We start from the raw sequence: 19,706 nt of genomic DNA, 5'->3' as shown, positions 1-19,706 counted from the left end.
AAACAAAGAGCAGCCAGAATTTTATGAATAAATAAATGAGTAATCTGAGGATGTAGAGGCAGGCTTACTCGTGTCCAGTGGTCCAACAGTTATCCACACCAGAGATTGTATGACAAACAATGAACGTTTATTGAATTCCACGTTCTACAATTGAGCTGAAAAATCAAACTTCAAAAGGCAGTTATGTAATGTGATTGATGATTCCATTAATTAACTTATACATACACTTATTAATTTATATAACCTAAGACATATCAACCATAGAAAAACAGAACTAGAACAAACACAGAAATCTCCCACAGAGAATATTTTTGCGTTTGACGCCAAAGTTATCACACACACACACACACACACACAAAAAGGAAGTGTAGTCAGTCGCTTGTTCACTTTTTGAGTTTCAACTGATACACGATGAGACTTCGAATCCTACTGATACCTTTACTACAAGGTAGGTTCTATTTTATAGAAAATATCATTCATCACCAGCTGATTTGCTAAACTATCAAAAACTTCAAGATTACAGTTGAGAACAGATTAAGTAACTTCCTGAGAGAGAAATACTGAAAACTGCCTTTCCTGTGTGTTAGTTTTAGTTTGCCCATATCTGTATGAATATGTGTATGTGGAAATATATTTATTCTTGAACTTAACAACTAGACGGTTCTTTCAACGTTTGTTTAATGTCAGTATTGCTATCATAGTACATAAGACCGGAAGTGGTACAAGAAATATGCTACATGATACATGTCTGCATGGTCCAGTAAGTTTCACACCAAGTATATCAGTCATCCTTAAACGGATCTTGCACCATTAAAGTTTATAGTGTGTTCATGATGACTTATGTAGCTTGATTAAATAGTGTGATTTTGTTGAGATATTAATTTTTAGTGGTGATGGCAGATATACTTCTTTTATTTATGTAATTGGGCCATTCTTTGAAATATATAATTGGTAAAGTGTGTAGCTATCATTTATGAACTGAACAGAATTATACCTCAACAGAATTATATCCTCAGAGTTCTTGGTTATCAAGGGAAATTTGTATAGCAGCATTTGTTTGATGGCTGTCATCACTGTTCACAGGCCTTCGATTTCCCACAGAGAATGAGTCCTAAGTTATACGAAAATTGTTCCTTTCATCTAGAGCTTTCATCATAAGAGTGCATTGTCTTAGCATGCAACCATTAACTAACAAGTACTAGCATATAACCCAAGACATTTCCTGTGATGAGCAAGTAAGCATGATGATTGCACGTGATCCTTACAGAGGAGCATGAGTCTATCACTTTCACATTTGGCTTACTGTGTCTCTTTAGGCCAATATAAAGCATGATATTTCTCAATTAATGGTGTGTCTTGCCATATTCCTTAAAATGTCATCAAAGATAAATTTTTTCTGAAAGACTACGTTTTACATTTACATTATTTGTTTTCACAGTTGTGGTAGGTGACACCCTACCAGAAGTCTCTGAGTATTTCGGGGGTACTGTTACCTTGCCCTCAGGAGTCAACCCATCATGGACTCTCACCAAAATTGAGTGGTCAATTTTCTCCAACAACACTTATATTGCCTCTTATCGCAATAATGTGTCAAAAGTTAATCGTATACCTCAATATAAAGGAAGACTCAGCATGAACATTTCTTCAGGTATGAAAGACTCTATCTCTTTACTGTCACATTAAGGAAACAGTTGCATTATTTATGTCTTTTCAGTGATGCTCAGTGTTTGATTATTCATTAGGTGATTTGACGATCCATAATCTGACCCAAAATGATGCCAGGGAATACACTGTCGAGCTCAGCACTGAGGAAGAGAAAGTTTTGAACAAAATTAAGCTCACAGTGAAAAGTAAGTGTCAAGGCTGACAAAAATGTATGTTTTGTCAGCTTGTTAAATATTCTGATATGATAAAAAATACTGACACATTTGGTTTTTGTTTTAAACACCTACTGACTGACTTTATTTTAAATGAAGCAGTCAAGTTTTTACATTCTGGCCAAAAGATATCCTTATATCTAAGTGACAATACCAATCTAACCCTTTGCAGAACGCCTTCAGAAACCGAACATTCACACACAAGTGTGGGTCCCAGGTACATCAACAAAAGGAGGCTGTTGGGTGGAGGCGCATTGTTCTTCTCCAGATAAAGACGTTGATTTCTCCTGGAAGACTAAACCTGTCAGTGTGACTACGTTGAGGAATCCCGATGGCACCCCTGCTCTTCTTTTAGTATTCCTGAACACAACACAGAACTATGCTGAAATCACCTGCATCTCCAGCTGTAAAACTGAGAATTCCTTAAGTGCTGTAAATATAACATGTGAAGGTAACGTTTACTCTGTGCTAATGTGTTTAACATGCAAACACAATATAAGGTCAAATAATGAAGGTCCCAAAACTCAAGGATCAGATCATAAATCCAGATTAATTTAAAGCCATTATTATGACAGCTGACATAATATCCTCAGACTTCTTGGTTAAATGTGAAATTATTATGTCAGTTGACATAATAATGCTGACATTTTCAATAGAATTAGCACATATTGTAACAAGTGATGTATAGTAAGTCCCCAAATTAATTTTGAGAATAATAGAGTACTGTACAACAGTTTACTGTTTATTAGGATTATGATTATGTTGTCTTTTGCATGTTTCAGATGACAAGATTCCGCCTGCACCTCAGCCTCAGCTTCAGCACAGGAGTAGACAATCAGTATTTTTTGTCACAGGAGTTTCCGTGGGAATTGTAGCTACAATAATTATAACAATCTTATTTGGAGGTGAGAGTAAAACAACTTCCTTGTAGAAAAAGCACAGCTAACACGACAGGAGAAGTATAAGACATATCAGTAGCTGCAAGAATGTCTGTTCGGAGTTTGTATTCCTCCTCCTCCTGGATTCCTTGCTTATATGTGGTGCAAACCCTTATGGATGTTGTATCTCCGACACCGGCATTATGCACAGCACCACCAATGTAACTAACATCATCCTGGAGCAATGTTGGACATGTTGGACATCACTCAATCTGAATGTACGACAAATCTTTGCTGGAGGGTACCAACAGATTCTCCTCTGAATGTTAATTCAACTATCTTTTCCTTAAACAACTGAAACTGAAATATCAACCTTAATTGGCTAAAAGTGAAATGTTCTGTTTATGTCCATGATTTAAACTTTGTTTTTGGTTCCTCTGCAATGCTGCTATGTGGCAAACAGTGTGTCATTATACACTGATCACCCACAACATCACCACATACTGCTAATGTCGTGGAAAGCAAGTGTCAGCGTGGCCACTCTGATTAGTCTGCAGCTACATAGGCAGTATACACTGCAAAATGTTATAATGTTATAATTTCTCAGGTGAAACTGTCAGAGTGCATCATAAGAAGAGGTGGTTCATCAGGTGGTTAATAACATATTGACTCCACCTTGAAAGCACAGACAATGATATGATTCTCCCAGGCAAACCCAGACACTGGGTTGCAAACCTGTGATTTATTCTCACCTATTCTCTACCTAAGATGAGTATTACTATGGGTATTACAGAATTTGCTGATAGCAGTAGATATACAGCTCATAAATTGGAGAAAATTTTATACTGCTCCAACATAAACTGCTCGCTGTGTGATAAATGATGTGTTTTGAGTGCATTTTACATGTTGTTGCAGATTAAGTTATAGGTTTTATAACTGTAATTTATTATGTGTTGTATCAAAAATCAAGTGCATAATGGTTAAAGTTTATATTAAAATAATTCTTACTTGCAGTTTGAGGTGTCTTTTCAACTGTTGATGAAAAACTTTTGTTACAACTTATCTGCTCTATACTCTGGTTAGTCACAGCATTAGCACCACCTTGTGATTTTAATGTGTGATGAACGAGGTGCATCAAAGTTGAGTATTGCATAGAGGGGGTATTCGCAAATATTTAGTCACTACAACAAAAGATGGAGATCTGTTGTAACAGTAGCTTTATAACTTTTATTATGGGAAACTGTGGCTCATCAGGTAGAGCAGTTGTCCACAAACACCGGGGTTGTTGATTTGATTTCCAAATTCTTCTGTCACGTTTCAAAGTCTCCTAGAGCAAGACGATGAACCCTGACTTATCTGTTTTGCTTATTCTTCATAACCCATACACTTCATTCAGTTTAATATGGGCAAGGAAAAGCTAGGTCATGTCTGGAAAACGTGACTTTCTGACTGTGGCTTCTCTTGGTTTCCATGAAAAACTTCCTTTTATCAGCCATATACATGTTACCTGCTCTATTTTCTAACATTATAACGTGCTCTATTTTCATAGACATGTATGGACATGTTGATGAGTTGGTGTTCAATTTAGTGATTTAATTTGTTTTTCATTTCAGAAAATATTAAAAAAGCATGGGAAACTCTCAAAGGTATGCAAGTCATCTAATGCTCAGATTGAAATTGAAATCAGTTTTACATTCATTAATATGCATTTTCATTTATTTTCCATTTTCAGGAAACCTGTGTACACCATAGTTACAACAGTACAAAGGTAAGTTCCAATTTCTCTTTATACTGTATCAGGGTTTATAGTAATAACTACTAATATAATGTCATTAATTAGAAAAATGACCATATTTTTCTCTCTTGTTTTTCTCCAATGAAACAACTGTACAAACTACAGCTATAAAACATCAGGGTGAAGTGATGCAGAGTCCACTGTATGTGTACTGTATGTCTTCTTACCTGTAAAACACCACTGAGAAATGCAAAGATCCCTCTATTTTTCATTGTTTAAGAAACATGTATTTTGTATGTTTCAAGCAGTTAAAAAGTTATTCACCATAAACTTGCTTTGAATTTAAAAATGTTAGACATTATTAATTTCTTAAATACATCACAAAGAATTGTTTTTTTTAAAGATTGTTTTTGTATTTCTATGTTTTTTTGGTGTGGAGTTTTCCAAGGCTTATTGTTGTTCTGGATCTCAAAGGTTGTTTATTTCTACTAAGGTACTATAATGTGACTATTGTTCAGTTTAAGATAGTACTAACGTTCTTTCATCATAGAAGTAACACAAATTATAAAACAGTGTATGTAAAAAAGTAAAATAATGAAAATTAAATTACACCCCCTTAAAAAATTAATTAAAAAGCAAATTGCAAAGCAAACTTATTTTAGTCATCCTACAGCCACCTATCAAAAAGGCAAATTTACATTAATAAAAAAGACTCAAGGTTAGGACTGTGCTGCAGAGCAGGAGAGGTGTTGATGTTATGCAGGTTATTATCTGTTGTATAATAGAAAGGCAACCACAAGGGGACACAAGTCAGTGTTTTCTTGTGGCAGTCCAAAGTCTGGATGAATGCAGAGGGTTGTGTCAGGAACGGCATCTGATGTAAAACACATGCCAAATAAACATGCAAATCATGACTTCCACAACGTTACAGGGAGCAGAGGTGAAGAAGGTACAGGACTTTAGGTACTGTTAGGTTGGAGCGGGTGTAGAAAAGTGTCAGGTGTGTTGTGTGATAGAAAAGTAACAGCGAGAATGAAAGGAAAGGTTTTCAAGACGGTGGTGAGACCAGCGATGTTGTTCGGCTTAGAGACAGTGGCACTGAAGAAAAGACAGGAGGCAGAGCTGGAGGTAGCAGAGCTTAAGATGTTGAGGTTCTCTTTGGGAGTTAGATGTTAGATGTTTTAGAGATAAAGTCAGAGAGGCCAGATTGAGGTGGTTTGGACGTGTTCAGAGGAGAAACTCTGAATATATCGGTAGAAGGATGCTGAGGTTGGAGCTGCCAGACAGGAGGTCTAGAGGAAGATCAAAGAGGAGATTTATGGATGTAGTGAGAGAGGACCCCTGAACAGCCCAAAGGAAACAAAGATCATAAAAAGGCCAGTAACAATGTACAAGGTATAGAGATTCAGATGTAGTTGTTCAATAAATATTCTGTAACTATGTGTGTATTCACTTCACTTTGGACAATATTTATTTCGACCCCATATTTTGAAACTAAGAAATCTATCATCCAGTGGAGCTGTGTGTCTGGCTAATGTATTTTTAAAAGTTTCTGGACATGTCTCTCCCCCCTTTGACTCTAGAACCACCTTCCCTAAAAAAACTCCATGTGCTAAATAGTCACATCCATCCCTTAATATCCAAGTTCACTGATTTGCTGTTCACATAGTACCTGTCCTCAAATCCCTAGTCTTTGATAGATTCCAACATTAAGTACAAGGTTAAGAGTTACAGTATGACTGTTTGAACCCAGGAAACTATTGCTGATTTCATCCAGTCTGGTTTTGCTGCTTAAATATCAGATTACATAAGCAATGAGTTTTAAAAAGATAAGAACATTTACAAACCGTGTTGAAAATTATAAACACAACCCTCAATGCTGGCTCACATTTTTAGTGTAAGTATACATAAAATACTGTCTTCTCGTTTTTTGCACTTTATTGTTCTATTGATTTTCCATGAGCTGTCTCTGAAATAAAATAAAGTATTGCAAACAACACAGCTATATACAACAGGAAGTACCTTTTATTATTACAACATTTTTAAAACTCCTATACTAAAATATAAATAATAATAAACTGTTTTTAACAAATGTAATTTTTGTATTTACAGACACTTCAACTCATTTGAATGCATAGCGTAAACATGCAAAATATAATGGAATCTGACATTTTTTACTGTGTCAGAAAGTACTTTTTCAAAGCACTTTTGTCTGTATCCAATTACGTGTAGGGCTGAACCTTTTGCAAATGTTGCTCTGAGCATAGTATTACTACAAGTTTTAATTGTTACTCTTGGGTTTTGGCTGTTTTTAATTTTATCTTACTTATTTTTTCTTTAGTCAACAGTGGGCGAAGTTGTACATCTTGTCTGATCCTCTAGGTATCATGTTCTAAGGGTTTTAGTTGGACCCAGAAAGGAGCAGAACACAGAGGAATGGAAGGCAGTAACAGTTTTTATTGAAAGGGACAGAGGACGGGGATAACCCGGGTGGTGATTCAGGACCGGAGGTGGAGGTGGCCGGGAAGCGTGGGGAGCTCTGAGGAGGAAAAGAGAGGTGAATAATAATCAAGGCACGGGGAGATTTGAACGGATTAGATGTCTTACTAGTTTTGGAAGAGAGGTGGCGGTGCTGCGGCGTAGGTGAGGGAGAGCAGGGGAGCCAGCAGCAGGGGAGCCAGAAGCAGGAAACTGGGGGGGAGGAGTGCAACTGAAAGCCGGCTGGAAAAACCAAGGAGACAAAAAACTCAAAAGCCCCGAACAAAGTACAACTAAAACACAAGCAACACATAAAGAAAAGTATCAACTGAAAAAACGCAGGGGAAAAGGAAACTCAAACCCTGACTCCACTTGCGCAAAATCCTCTTCTTAAATTATAATCCACTATGTTCTGATCTGCATGCAGAGAGTACAAATGTCACTTAGGGAGAAACATAGACAGGCGTCCTCGGGAAGAGAGGCAACAAAGTGAAACTCAGATCCTCAGAGAAAAAACACATGATTTTTGCAAAAGTCTCAAAAAACATCACAGAAAACAGACTTGACTTGACTTTCACAGATTCTTGGGCAAGAGAGCAGCATGCTGCTCAGGAGAGACGAAAGACAATCTGGCAGAGAAGGACAGGGGAACGGAGCATATAAATGGGAGGCAACAGGTGGACGGAGTGAGGCTGATTAGGAACCAGGAGAGAGGAGGAAAGAGTAGAGAGGAGAGAGAGCTGATCACCAGGGTAACTAGAATCAGCCTCACAGCTGTGACACTAGGAAACTTGTTGGTAGGGCGACGCTGAGACATTCTTCACCCGGCTCAGCTGGATCTTGTCATACACAGTGTGGGGCTAGATGTGGGACAAAAGGACATGAAAGATGAAACTCAAAATCAGATGCAAGATTTAATTTAATAGGAATTAATTATAACACTGTGAGAAATTCACACATCATTGTACCAGCAGTCAGGAATTTTATTTTGAAACACATTTCTTTGCTTCCTCAAAATAATACAAAATATCCATTTAATTGATGTAAGGTTGAAAAATGCACATTGTTGCTTTGCTTTTTCTGTTCTTTAGAATAATGTATTGTCAGCCTCACCTCACTGTCAGAAAGCTGATGATTCTACTCTCTGTTTATTACTGAGGTGGAAGTGATTAGTGGAGAGCAATATAAAAAGAGGTGGTTTTGGCCACCTCAGTTATTTTCTGACAGTTTCAACTTAACAGAATTCATGGCAGAGTTGCTGTATTGGATTGCATTAGATTGTACAGGTGTACCTAAAAAGTGGCCAGTGAGTGTAGACTTGCTGTTAAAACAATTGGTCTTACCCCATCTGTTCTTATGACTGGGTTGACTGCGTTATCAATGGTTTCATACAACGAGCATGGCTTCATGGAAGAAGTTCTCTGGTAGTGGACATGTGAATGTCAGAGAGAGAAAACACAGAGTGAGTATAACCTGCATTCCAACGCCTAAATCCTTAATCCATAATACAGTATAAACATACACACATAAAATGCATACTTACATCATCAATTACAAAATCACTGACATCAGCGTACACAGTGAGGTCATTTGAGTCACTGCCTGATTTCAGAAGAAAAGGCAAATTCAAATCGGATAAAGAAACTGGTACCGAAACAATGTCAATCATTATTAACTAGAAAATATATTTGTTGTAGAGTCTTTTTACCAGCTCGTCGCTGTTTGCAGTGACAAACACCCACAGCTATACCAACTATAATGACAAGCATCAAACAACTTCCTCCCGCCACACCCATGATGAGAAAGTTCCATGGGTCTGCAAAAGATCGTAATATTATGTCAGGTACAGGCCAAATTTACATAAAAGGAAATATGATTATACAGCAAGAAAAACACCAGGGACGACAAAAACAAACAGTAACGTATAATCTACTTTATGCATTTCTATGAATTTCTCAAACTAAGGGCGAATAATTTTTATTGTTATCTTTATTAACTTTATAATGATAAATGTTTACGAAACATATATAATACATAGAATAGAGAGATATAATTTAAAGCCTGTTAAAATCAGGTTTAGACTACATAGTGAACTGGATCACTCTTTAAAAAAAAAGTGGCGTTTCAAAATTTTAATTTGTTGTAGACTCATTCATTTAGATACAGCGTTTTCAAACTCTAGTATTGACATGTCTGCACTATGTCATTTGGATATAAAAGATATTCTAACTTTTTACTAGAAAATATAGAAAAATATATGTAAAAAATAGTCATATCCAGTCATATCGTAGCTGCTGTACTAATTACACTGTAACATGAGTCATCACTTTATGGATATTTTAGTTAAGAAAAACCATTTCTCTGTCAACACACTGCCAGGAATTTAACATTATACCTAAAGTCACTGCTCTGCACATACCTGGTACAGATGTATCGTTGCTACACTTCACAGTTGTAGACGCAGACTTGTCACTGATTGAATTAAATACTGTGCAGGTAAATATGGTTTCTCCGTCCTCTGGTCTGAGTTTGTACTGCAGCCTGGAGCCACTTAGGGTTTGGTTCCTCACAGTCCAGTTGTAGCTGACATTGCTGTCAGAGGTTGATCTGCACTCCACCAAAACTGTACAGGATTTGTTTGAGGCGTCCCAGGTGGAATTTAAAGTCAGGACAGGCTCCTTAGTTATGGGCTCTGATGAAGCATTAGACAGAGAAAAGAAAAACAGCATGTGGTGGACAGTGTCATTTCATTTTGGACAGATTCTTAGTTTGGAGGGAAAAAGTCACTAAATTCTGAAACATGCTATTTATTCAATAAACATTTGTGGCTTTTTACATTTACTAAACTACATTAGACAAAACAGACACATCTTACCATGAACTTTCAGAGTGATGACGACTGTGGGTCTTTGCTCGTCATTGACCTCTGAGATAAAACTAAAATTACCCGAATCTTGAAGAGTCAGATTTCTCAGTGTTAAACTCAAGTTTGTCTGGTTTACTGAAACTCTGTCTTTGAAATTATAATATTTAATTCTAGAGTATTCTATGTCTGCAACTATATCATCTATATATTTCCACTTTGCTGAGGTGACGTCTTTAGCTGGTAAACATGACGGAAGCTCCACTGTGTCTCCAACTTTTTTATGGATGGTACTTGGACAGCTGGAAGCCTCCACATCTGAAACACATGAGCAGAAAACAGAGTGAGCGTTACCTTTCTGAAATGTTATTGTTAAATTTCTTTTACAAATTGTGCCAAATGACCAACAACAACAACATATAACCTAACTTCATATCATATCTCCAAGGTCTAGTATACAAAGTATAATGGAACATATTACCACACAAAACAGCTGATATGATAAGGATGTTAATAGCAATATACATGATATGATGATTTAAAATGGCATCATTCGAACAACAGTAAGACATGAAATATGATGACTTGCACTAAGATACCATGATGTGACAGGACACCAGTATAATAAAAAAATAAATATTTAAAGTATTTGATTCCTATCAACACCACCACAGGTTTTCCATTAGCTGTCATACTGACATCCCCCATGAACTTAACTAGTAATTTAAGCTACATGACCTAAGAATATACTGTGGAAAACTTCATGTCACGTGATTCATGTTTTAAATTTTTAGGTGTTTAATTCTGTGCTGACAAGAAATTTACAGAAATTACTTAGTGATAACAAATATACAATTTTCAGATACAATTATCTGTCGTGGCTGCAAATTGAACAGCATCTATTCTTTAGCAGCTTACAGCATCTGTCATGATGACGGTTTAAAGCTGACCAGGTTCCCATGAACTAATTTCTACAGAGAGACAAGGACGCCTATAGATGCTGACCTCAGTAAGCAAGTTGCAGAAGAGTTTCCTTTAGTCAGAACCCTAACGTGCTGCTGCTACTGTAGTACTCAGGAAATACATGCTTTACCTGTTTAGCCTGTCCTGTAAACTGTAAACTGTCTTTAAGCCTTCACATCATTGGCTGTTCATTATGTATTTGTTAGCACCTAAATACTGACAGAGAATTGAAACACTGATGGCTTCTTTCTTAGGTATGTAAATAAAGCAGCAGCGAGACATGTAACACATCTGCTTCTCTACTTCTGCTATATTCTAAAAAGGTTCATAGTTTGCTGTTTCTGTCTGAGTAATAACTTTACATGTCACTATGTTTTATCAGAATATGTGTTGTTTTAGTAAAATGCATAACAATCCTTTAAAAAACAGTGAAGACTCAGCCGAAAGAGAAAGGGTGCACCATTCCTGAGTTAGACTAAGACTGGAAAGTTTGTTTCCAAGGTCATGCAGCAGAGAATTTGCTGACGCAAACATGCAAACCAAGTCCACAAATAAAGAACCACATGTCTTTGACTATTCATGAAATTAAAAATACTCAAAGAAAGTTTGGATTTTTTATAAATGTTGGCAACCAAAAGCACTTTACGTGTGAGACAAGAACATAAACTAGTGCTTTTGGAAAAGTAAAAGTTGAACCTGAAATTAGTTTTTTAAATTTTAATGTCTCTAGCTTTATTACTATGGACAGAAGCTGATGTAATTTACTGCTTTCTTGTATTTACAAAGACAAAAGGGAAAAAAAATGTACGCCTCTTCCAAGGAAGACATGCACACATCCAATAAATTCTGTAATCTTGACCTATGCTCTAGTCCAAGAACATGATAGAGCACATCAGCAAAGTAAATACAAACAGCAATAAAACTACAGAACACATGAGAAAAAGTGTACATACCAAGGAGTTTAACCCCGAGGAGAAACAATACACTCTGTGTGTAAAAGTAGCTCACGCAAAGAGGCCGACCACCAACCATGTCTGTGGGGAGAGCAACAACGTCTGTTTCCTCTTCTGCTCTGTCAAACTGTGCTGTGACAAGTAAAAAAAACTAAGACAAGGGTGGAGAGTGGGGGAGGTTTCTAAAAAAGTAGCTGGGTCTCTTGTGACACAAGATCAAAAGTAGGCACAGGCTTAACGTGTAAAATGAAGTGACACTCTAAATGACTCCTGTTCAATCAGGTAAACTTTAAGGTGAGTCAAGATCTGAGGAAGGTGAAAGATAATTCAGCAGAGCAGGGGCCAGAACAAAGCACAACAGTAAATGATGAAAAACCACAGGTTCCAGCGAGAAAGGCTGTAGCCAGTTATTCAGAAGCAGAGTGTATGTAAGAAGCGTAGGTGTGAAACGTTGAATTGAAAAGATTTTTTTCCTTGTCCTGTAGGTGACCAGCAGAAAACAAGTTACAAAAGGGTGCAAGTGTTGTGATGAGCCAGGAGAGAAGTGTGGAAAAAACTTGAGGAAGTTGAACGTTAGATACATGGTAACATTCTGAGCAAGCTGCAAAGATGTGACGCAGGCACCCGACCAGGGAGGGCATTTCTGGAGTAGATACGGGAAGACAAGTTCCGTGATAAGTGCCTGGGCTGCTTCCACTTGAAGTGCAAGGGGCCAAATTTTCCCACTAGGTGGTGCAGACATCATCAGGAGGGAGAAGCGTCTGTTACCTAGTGTCACACACAGGTTTATTACTGTAAGACACAGGTAAGCTTTAAGGTAAGTATGGCAGCACAAAGTGCCACTGAATGAAACAGGAATAAAAATGAATGCAGCCGTATATAGTGAACTGGAACCAGCACCACATGAGAGCACCAAGTGGAACAGAAACCTGATCCATACACCTAGTTGCACTCACTAATTTAATGCCTCATCAAGTGATATTCTCCCTCACACTGAGTAAATAAATGTACACTACTTCTTTACTATTTCCTCTGCCGTGTGCTTTCACACTTAGATCTCTTATCAATATCAAGTGTGCAACCCTCTTAAAAAGGGAAGCGACCTAACCAGCAGCCAGATAAGGGCCATTTATGTAGCTGTTAAATGAAAGTGCCTCTGCAAAAGAGCATCTGCATGGATCTCAAGTAGGGTGAATAACATCCACAATCATCGGTCTCTTCTCACTACATGTCTCTTTAAATGTGTATGAAAGAATATCACCGAAGCATTATGCCTCTGCTAATATCTGATGTATGTCGTTAAAGTGTAGAGCAGCTACATCACACACTTCTGATAATCATTTGTTTTGACTTCAGTTGTTATACGTATGAAATACTTTAAGTTATAACTAGGTTTTAGACTTTAACATGACTATTATTGACAAACCCCCCTTTTACTACTGCAGAGTGTTGCAACAGAGGGCTGTGGTTTCATTGGCCTACAAAAAAAAGAAGGACGAACAATTACTCTAATGTTTCCGGAGAGGTGGTCTGTGCACTGCCGGCAACACAACTTTAAGCTGAAGCCTGTTCACAGATTAAACCTCCAAAGCGAAACAGATTGTTTGGATGCTGCTTGTCTAAAATTCAGATGTCTGTGACACTTCCTGATTACAGTTATGTTTCTTTTTACAATTTTCTCAGGATTTCCATGAGTATAGAAACCCTAAAATATACTATATATTGTCTGCGTGGGTTCGAACCCCACTCCTGGTAAAGAATTTAGGTGACCTGGTGGCTCAATAGGGAGATGATCAAAAGTAGGCACAGGCTCTAATGTGTGAAATGCAGATCTGTATGATCAGTTGTTCAGTTTAAAGAACTGAAGAGTCGGCTAATAAGGAAGATACTCAGGGTGAAACCCTGAAGTTTAACATTTGCTGAAATTTCTTTTGAAAGAAGAAGTGATCTGATGATGGCAAAATGATGTTGACCAGTGAGTCATAAAAAAAAAAAAACCGGGACACACCCTCCATATCCTTTAAAGGAACTCTAAAAACCAATCAAATGAGTTCAAAAGTTTACATTTATTCATTTCACATATCTACCAGTTTTTAAAAGTATATTGCAGTTCATTTCAATGTTGTTATTTATTATTTAAATGCACCAAATTAACAAAAGAATAATTTATAGGTAACATAGGTTTACAATGTTTCATAGTTAAGGACATTTAACATGCAATTAACTACACATCAGGCATGAACTCAGTAATAATACGCACTGAGCAGCCACCACATTACCACTGGTGGTATCAATATTTTATTACAAAATAAATACTAAGTACAAAATAAAAGTACTCCACTGAGAAACAATGTATTTTAAACAGTACTGAATGGGTTAGATATGGCAAAACATGTACAGTAAATAACTAAAAAAGGAAAAATATAAAGGGTAAAAGATCACTGTTAATAAAGGTGGAGGGGATTTTAACTATGTGGTTAATCAGTGATTAAGAGTTCCTGATATTTTTTAAATATATATAATTCATGTATTGAACCCACCCTGGGGTCCTGGTGGATCAATGAATAGAGCATTGGGTTGGGATGCAGAATGCTGCAGGAATGAATTCCACCCTGGTCCAGATCCCAGACCCAGATAAAATGGGAGGGTTGTGGCAGCAAGGGCATCTAGTGTCAAAACTCATGCTGAATTAACACACGGAACAAGTTCCGCTGTGCGACCCCTGAAGGGACAAGCTGAAAGCTGTTGCTCTTTTGATTCGTGAAAACCACCAGCTGGTGTTAATGTTGTGAGAGTTTGATGCATGTGACCACAGGAACCACTAGGCAGAGAGCAAATGAAAGGAAGCCATTACTATTACCATTTTATGTATTTTTAAAATGATTTTCAGTTCCTCTGTTGGTATAAATTGTTTAAATTTGACATAAATAAGATACAGAAAACTTGTTCATAAAAGCCATAACCCGTGGTGTCTGCTAGTTGAGTGGTTAAGATGGCACATGATGGAAACATCCTCAGTTGAGTCCTGTGGACCTTTGTTGCATGTCATAGCTCTCTCTCTTCCTGTGTCTTCATTCTGTCCTCTGTCAAATAAAGGCATAAAAACTTTTAGACAGTGTGATAATGCACAAAGTATATTTTCATGTTACAGTTCATAAAAAATTCCCCATAAATCTTCAGACTATAAACCATGGTCAGAAAGATGAGCCATCTGAACTGGCCTTCTGTCTTCCTGTTTAGAAACATCTCACTGTTGAACCAAGAAGCTTTTGATGACTGGTTGGGGACCCAGTTATGTCCTCCAGGTTGGTCCATAGTGTTACACCTGAGCTGAATACCACTAAAGGACTAAAGAGGGGGTTTGAGTAGCTGAGAAGTCGTTGGGATGCAACGATTGCATCTAGACCTAACAAAGGGGTTGTTTGGGATGGTATGGCCTCCTGGTGGATGTGTGAAGGCACCTGAACACAGTTTCAATTATTTGCTAATTACAAAATGTGTTTTTGCCATGTGATTAATTTTTAAAATGTGATTGATGGGAAAAATGTTTTTCTTTTTTAATTTTAAGATTCATTCCCAAAGGAGAAAAGTGTGAAAAAATGAACAAATACAATTTACAGCGTATACTGTAAATTTATATTGTTGTGTCAGCACATAACAAGGTAAGGAGACAATGAGGAGCGAGGGGGCTTGAATGTAGCACTCATTCTAAAAATTCAAGATTCACGGAATCACAGGTCACATTCTCTTGAAGGCAGATTTTAGTCACAGTACCTTCTTTAGCCTCTTCAGGTCCTCTCGCTGATTCATAGACACAACCATCACCTATTTATGATCAAAAGTCATAATGATAATAATGTTTGTCAGTGGACTATCATGTTGGCTGTCATGTTGTTTTGGCAGCTTTTTTTTCAAAACCAACTCATTTAAAAAAGTTAAAGGGTTTGATGGATGACTGACCCTGGAGAAGTGAGGAGTACACAGGCTGTTGAGTTTCATCCTTCTTTACTGTTTGAGTGCTCGATGTTTGGAGCCTGAGATGCAGTTAAACATTTTCTATTAGTATTAATTATTAAATATTACGACAAGGACATTGGTGCTGTTATGTGGGAGATGAAATAAGTGGCTCACTGACCTGTTACAACATTTATCTGTAAAAGACAAACATTGTTATATCAGATTTTCCTGTTGCACCTTAAACCAAAAGTCAGGTTCACAAATTCATGTTATTGGGCCAATATCAGACAAATACCCACCTTTGGACTTTGTGTAGTGAATCAGTGACCCTAGTAGGGCGGTAAATGGTAAAATTCCAATAATTCTCAACAAGACGAGATCTGACCATGACCCTGTAGTGATAAATAATAATAACTTTATGTTCATCTGTATTTATATATATGTCATATCTGAGGCGATGGTGCTTTTTAAATATATCACAAGCCATGTCAACAATCTGTAGTATTAATTCCACATGTTCTTCTTGTCAAAGCCATTATGTTATTAACTACCAATATAACTCAACATTTCACAGTTTTGGATGAACTTTTGCTATTTGTTACAAGTCTTGAACCTATAGTCTTGTCTGTAGTCTGTCTGTTTTAGTAAATTCATTAATTATACGTGAAGCAGAATTTTCCTGAACCTGTTCAGAACATAAAGAAAAATAAACCTTAGAGAATTAGACAAAAATGATTCATCAAAAATGTGCATAGACTTAATAAATATTCTTCAGTCATACTGAAGCTGCTGTACTAATTAAATTTTACTATGATTCATCATTTGAGGATATTTTCAATGACAGTTAAGTAAAACCATTTCTCTGTCAACCCACTGCCAGGAATTTAACATTATACCTAAAGTCACTGCTCTGCACATACCTGGTACAGATGTATCGTTGCTACACTTCACAGTTTTAGACGCAGAATTGTCACTGATTGAATTAAATACTGTGCAGGTAAATGTGGTTTCTCCGTCCTCTGGTCTGAGTTTGTACTGCAGCCTGGAGCCACTTAGGATTTGGTTCCTCACAGTCCAGTTGTAGCTGACATTGCTGTCAGAGGTTGATCTGCACTCCACCAAAACTCTACAGGATTTGTTTGAGGCGTCCCAGGTGGAATTTAAAGTCAGGACAGGCTCCTTAGTTATGGGCTCTGATGAAGCATTAGACAGAGAAAAGAAAAACAGCATGTGGTGGACAGTGTCATTTCATTTTGGACAGATTCTTGGTTTGGAGGGAAAAAGTGACAAAATTCTGAAACATGCTATTTATTCAATAAGCATTTGTGGCTTTGACAGCATTTACTTCACTACATACGACAAAACAGTTACATCTTACCATGAACTTCCAGAGTGATGACGACTGAATCTCTTTGCTTGTTATTGACAAATGAAATAAACATGAAATCACCCGAATCTTGAAGAGTCAGTTTCCTCAGTGTTAAACTCAAGTTTGTCTGGTTTACTGAAACTCTGTCTGTGAACCTATAATATTTAGTTCCAGATGATCCTATGTTTGCAACTGTATCATCTTTATATTTCCACTTTGCTGAATTGACATTATTAGCTGGTAAACATGACAGAAACTCCACTGTTTCTCCAACTTTTTTATTGATGGTACTTTGACAACTGGAAGCCTCCACATCTGAAACACAAGAGCAGAAAACAGAGTGAGCGTTACCTTTCTAAAATGTTATTGTTAAATTTCTTTTAAAAATTGTGCCAAATGACCAACAACAACAACATATAACCTAACTTCATATCATATCTCCAAGGTTTAGTATACAAAGTATAATGGAACATATTACCACACAAAACAGCTGATATCATAAGGATGTTAATAGCAATATACATGACATGATAGATTTAAAATGGCATCATTCGAACAACAGTAAGACATGAAATATGATGACATGCACTAAGATACAATGATGTCACAGGACACCAGTATAATAAAAAAATAAATATTTAAAGTATTTGATTCCTATCAACACCACCACAGGTTTTCCATTAGCTGTCATACTGACATCCCCCATGAACTTAACTAGTAATTTAAGCTACATGACCTAAGAATATACTGTGGAAAACTTCATGTCACGTGATTCATGTTTTGAATTTTCAGGTGTTTAATTCTGTGCTGACAAGAATTTTACAGAAATTACTTAGTGATAACAAATATACAATTTTCAGATACAATTATCTGTCGTGGCTGCAAATTGAACATCATCTATTCTTTAGCAGCTTACAGCATCTGTCATGATGACGGTTTAAAGCTGACCAGGTTCCCATGAACTAATTTCTACAGAGAGACAAGGACGCCTATAGATGCTGACCTCAGTAAGCAAGTTGCAGAAGAGTTTCCTTTAGTCAGAACCCTAACGTGCTGCTGCTACTGTAGTACTCAGGAAATACATGCTTTACCTGTTTAGCCTGTCCTGTAAACTGTAAACTGTCTTTAAGCCTTCACATCATTGGCTGTTCATTATGTATTTGTTAGCACCTAAATACTGACAGAGAATTGAAACACTGATGTCTTTGAACTTATAATATGTAATTAAAGGTAATTCTATGTCTGCAACTGTATCATATCATTTATATTTCCACTTTGCTGAGGTGACATCTTTAGCTGGTAAACATGACAGAAGCTCCACTGTGTCTCCAACTTTTTTATGGATGATACTTTGACAACTGGAAGCCTCCACATCTAAAACACATGAGCAGAAAACAGGGTAATGATCTTAAAAAACATTATTGTCAAATAGTTTATAATGGCAGGTGATACGTGAGAGAACAGCAGTTTTTTTAGTTGTTTGTTTTTGGTTGGGTATTAAATTAAATTACACCCCACCCTCAAGTAGTGGTTGTTCAAAAAAGTAGGTTAAATAAAAAATTTTCCAACACTTTGTTGTTGAGCTGACAACTTAAAATTAAATTTGGAACAAAATTTAGTCTTTGGTTTTAAGGTGCATTTGTTCATTAGTGCTTCTTCAATGCATTTATAGCTTTTAAGTGTTTAAGTGCAACTGCATTTCCAAAAAGAGTTTAGATTCGGTGTAATGTAAATAGTAACAGAATACAATAATTTACAAAAACACATATTACAACACCATGAGGCTGCGTAGTAAAAAAGTCCTGACGTTAAACTGACCTGCTGTGTACTGCGTTTTAGAGTAATGAGGTAATAAGTATGACCTGAAACCTGTATCACGGAAGAAAAACTTTAACAAAAGATGAAGCCTCACTTGCCTCTTCAGTGGTCAAATGCTTAGATTGTTATAAAAAGAGGAGGTCAACACAGTCACTAATATTTGTTGGATTTAATGTTATGTATGTTGTTGTCTTATTGCCATTTTCAATAAACATGTTTAAATGGTTTGCTAATTACTGCATTCTGTTTATATTTTACACATATTTAGTGGAAACAGGCTTATAAATTAAAACTACACAATGTACACATGATACACAGCCATCATCATAAGACTGTAGCCTTTAAAAACACCTTTTCAGCGTTTCAAGTAAAAAGCGTAGTTGAACAAAGGTTTACAGACCATGAAACAAGACCTGAAGCAGCAGCAGAGCCACGTACACAAGCAAACATCCACCAACCATCTCTGCGTGGACAGGAACAGTCTGTTTCCTCATCTAAAAATTGTGCTATGAGGTTAGAAAAAAAATAATGTGGTGGGTGGTGTGACAGTAAGTAGGATATGTGACACTTGTAAAAATACAGATTAACATCAGCAGCATCACTGTATTGCCTCCTTTCATGCACAGACCTACTGTAAGTTTTAAGTATGATTTAATTGAAAGGTCTTAGAAGCTGAGAGAAACATAAATTAATTTCCTATTTTCTGCGTCATACATCATGGATGTAAATATATTTTTCATCAGGTTTATTTTCACATTAAAGTGTCATTTTTTGAATTCAACAGGATGAACAGATTAGAACATTTAGGAAAATCT

General features: G+C 36.7%; 3 protein-coding genes across 3 annotated transcripts; 1 reads left to right on the top strand and 2 right to left on the bottom strand.

Annotated features, from left to right (window-relative positions):
- The first annotated feature begins 307 nt into the window (after positions 1-307).
- si:cabz01074946.1 (CD48 antigen) lies at positions 308-6,356 on the top strand. The gene is made up of 8 exons (XM_067524369.1): positions 308-448; positions 1,439-1,648; positions 1,743-1,850; positions 2,050-2,328; positions 2,660-2,782; positions 4,369-4,401; positions 4,488-4,523; positions 4,656-6,356. Exons 1-7 carry the CDS (start codon positions 412-414, stop codon positions 4,505-4,507), a joined length of 810 nt encoding a protein of 269 aa, XP_067380470.1. The 5' UTR covers positions 308-411; the 3' UTR covers positions 4,508-4,523; positions 4,656-6,356.
- Positions 6,357-6,927: 571 nt separating this feature from the next.
- LOC137137725 (T-lymphocyte surface antigen Ly-9-like) lies at positions 6,928-11,894 on the bottom strand. Its single transcript, XM_067524366.1, has 7 exons — positions 11,748-11,894; positions 9,844-10,149; positions 9,388-9,660; positions 8,677-8,784; positions 8,512-8,570; positions 8,312-8,389; positions 6,928-7,828 (listed from the first exon to the last, which is right to left on the bottom strand). Exons 1-7 carry the CDS (start codon positions 11,824-11,826, stop codon positions 7,751-7,753), a joined length of 981 nt encoding a protein of 326 aa, XP_067380467.1. The 5' UTR covers positions 11,827-11,894; the 3' UTR covers positions 6,928-7,750.
- A 1,896-nt stretch (positions 11,895-13,790) lies between these two features.
- Positions 13,791-19,395, bottom strand: LOC137137726 (SLAM family member 5-like). Its single transcript, XM_067524367.1, has 8 exons — positions 19,292-19,395; positions 17,083-17,388; positions 16,625-16,897; positions 16,004-16,096; positions 15,883-15,898; positions 15,708-15,781; positions 15,522-15,572; positions 13,791-14,830 (listed from the first exon to the last, which is right to left on the bottom strand). The coding sequence occupies exons 1-8, from the start codon at positions 19,383-19,385 to the stop codon at positions 14,793-14,795; spliced, it is 945 nt and encodes a 314-aa protein (XP_067380468.1). The 5' UTR covers positions 19,386-19,395; the 3' UTR covers positions 13,791-14,792.
- Positions 19,396-19,706: the final 311 nt, after the last annotated feature.

The sequence above is a fragment of the Channa argus genome, chromosome 12, assembly GCF_033026475.1.
Source record: "Channa argus isolate prfri chromosome 12, Channa argus male v1.0, whole genome shotgun sequence".
Lineage (NCBI taxonomy): Eukaryota > Metazoa > Chordata > Actinopteri > Anabantiformes > Channidae > Channa > Channa argus.
This window is presented reverse-complemented; position numbering and strand designations above follow the sequence as displayed.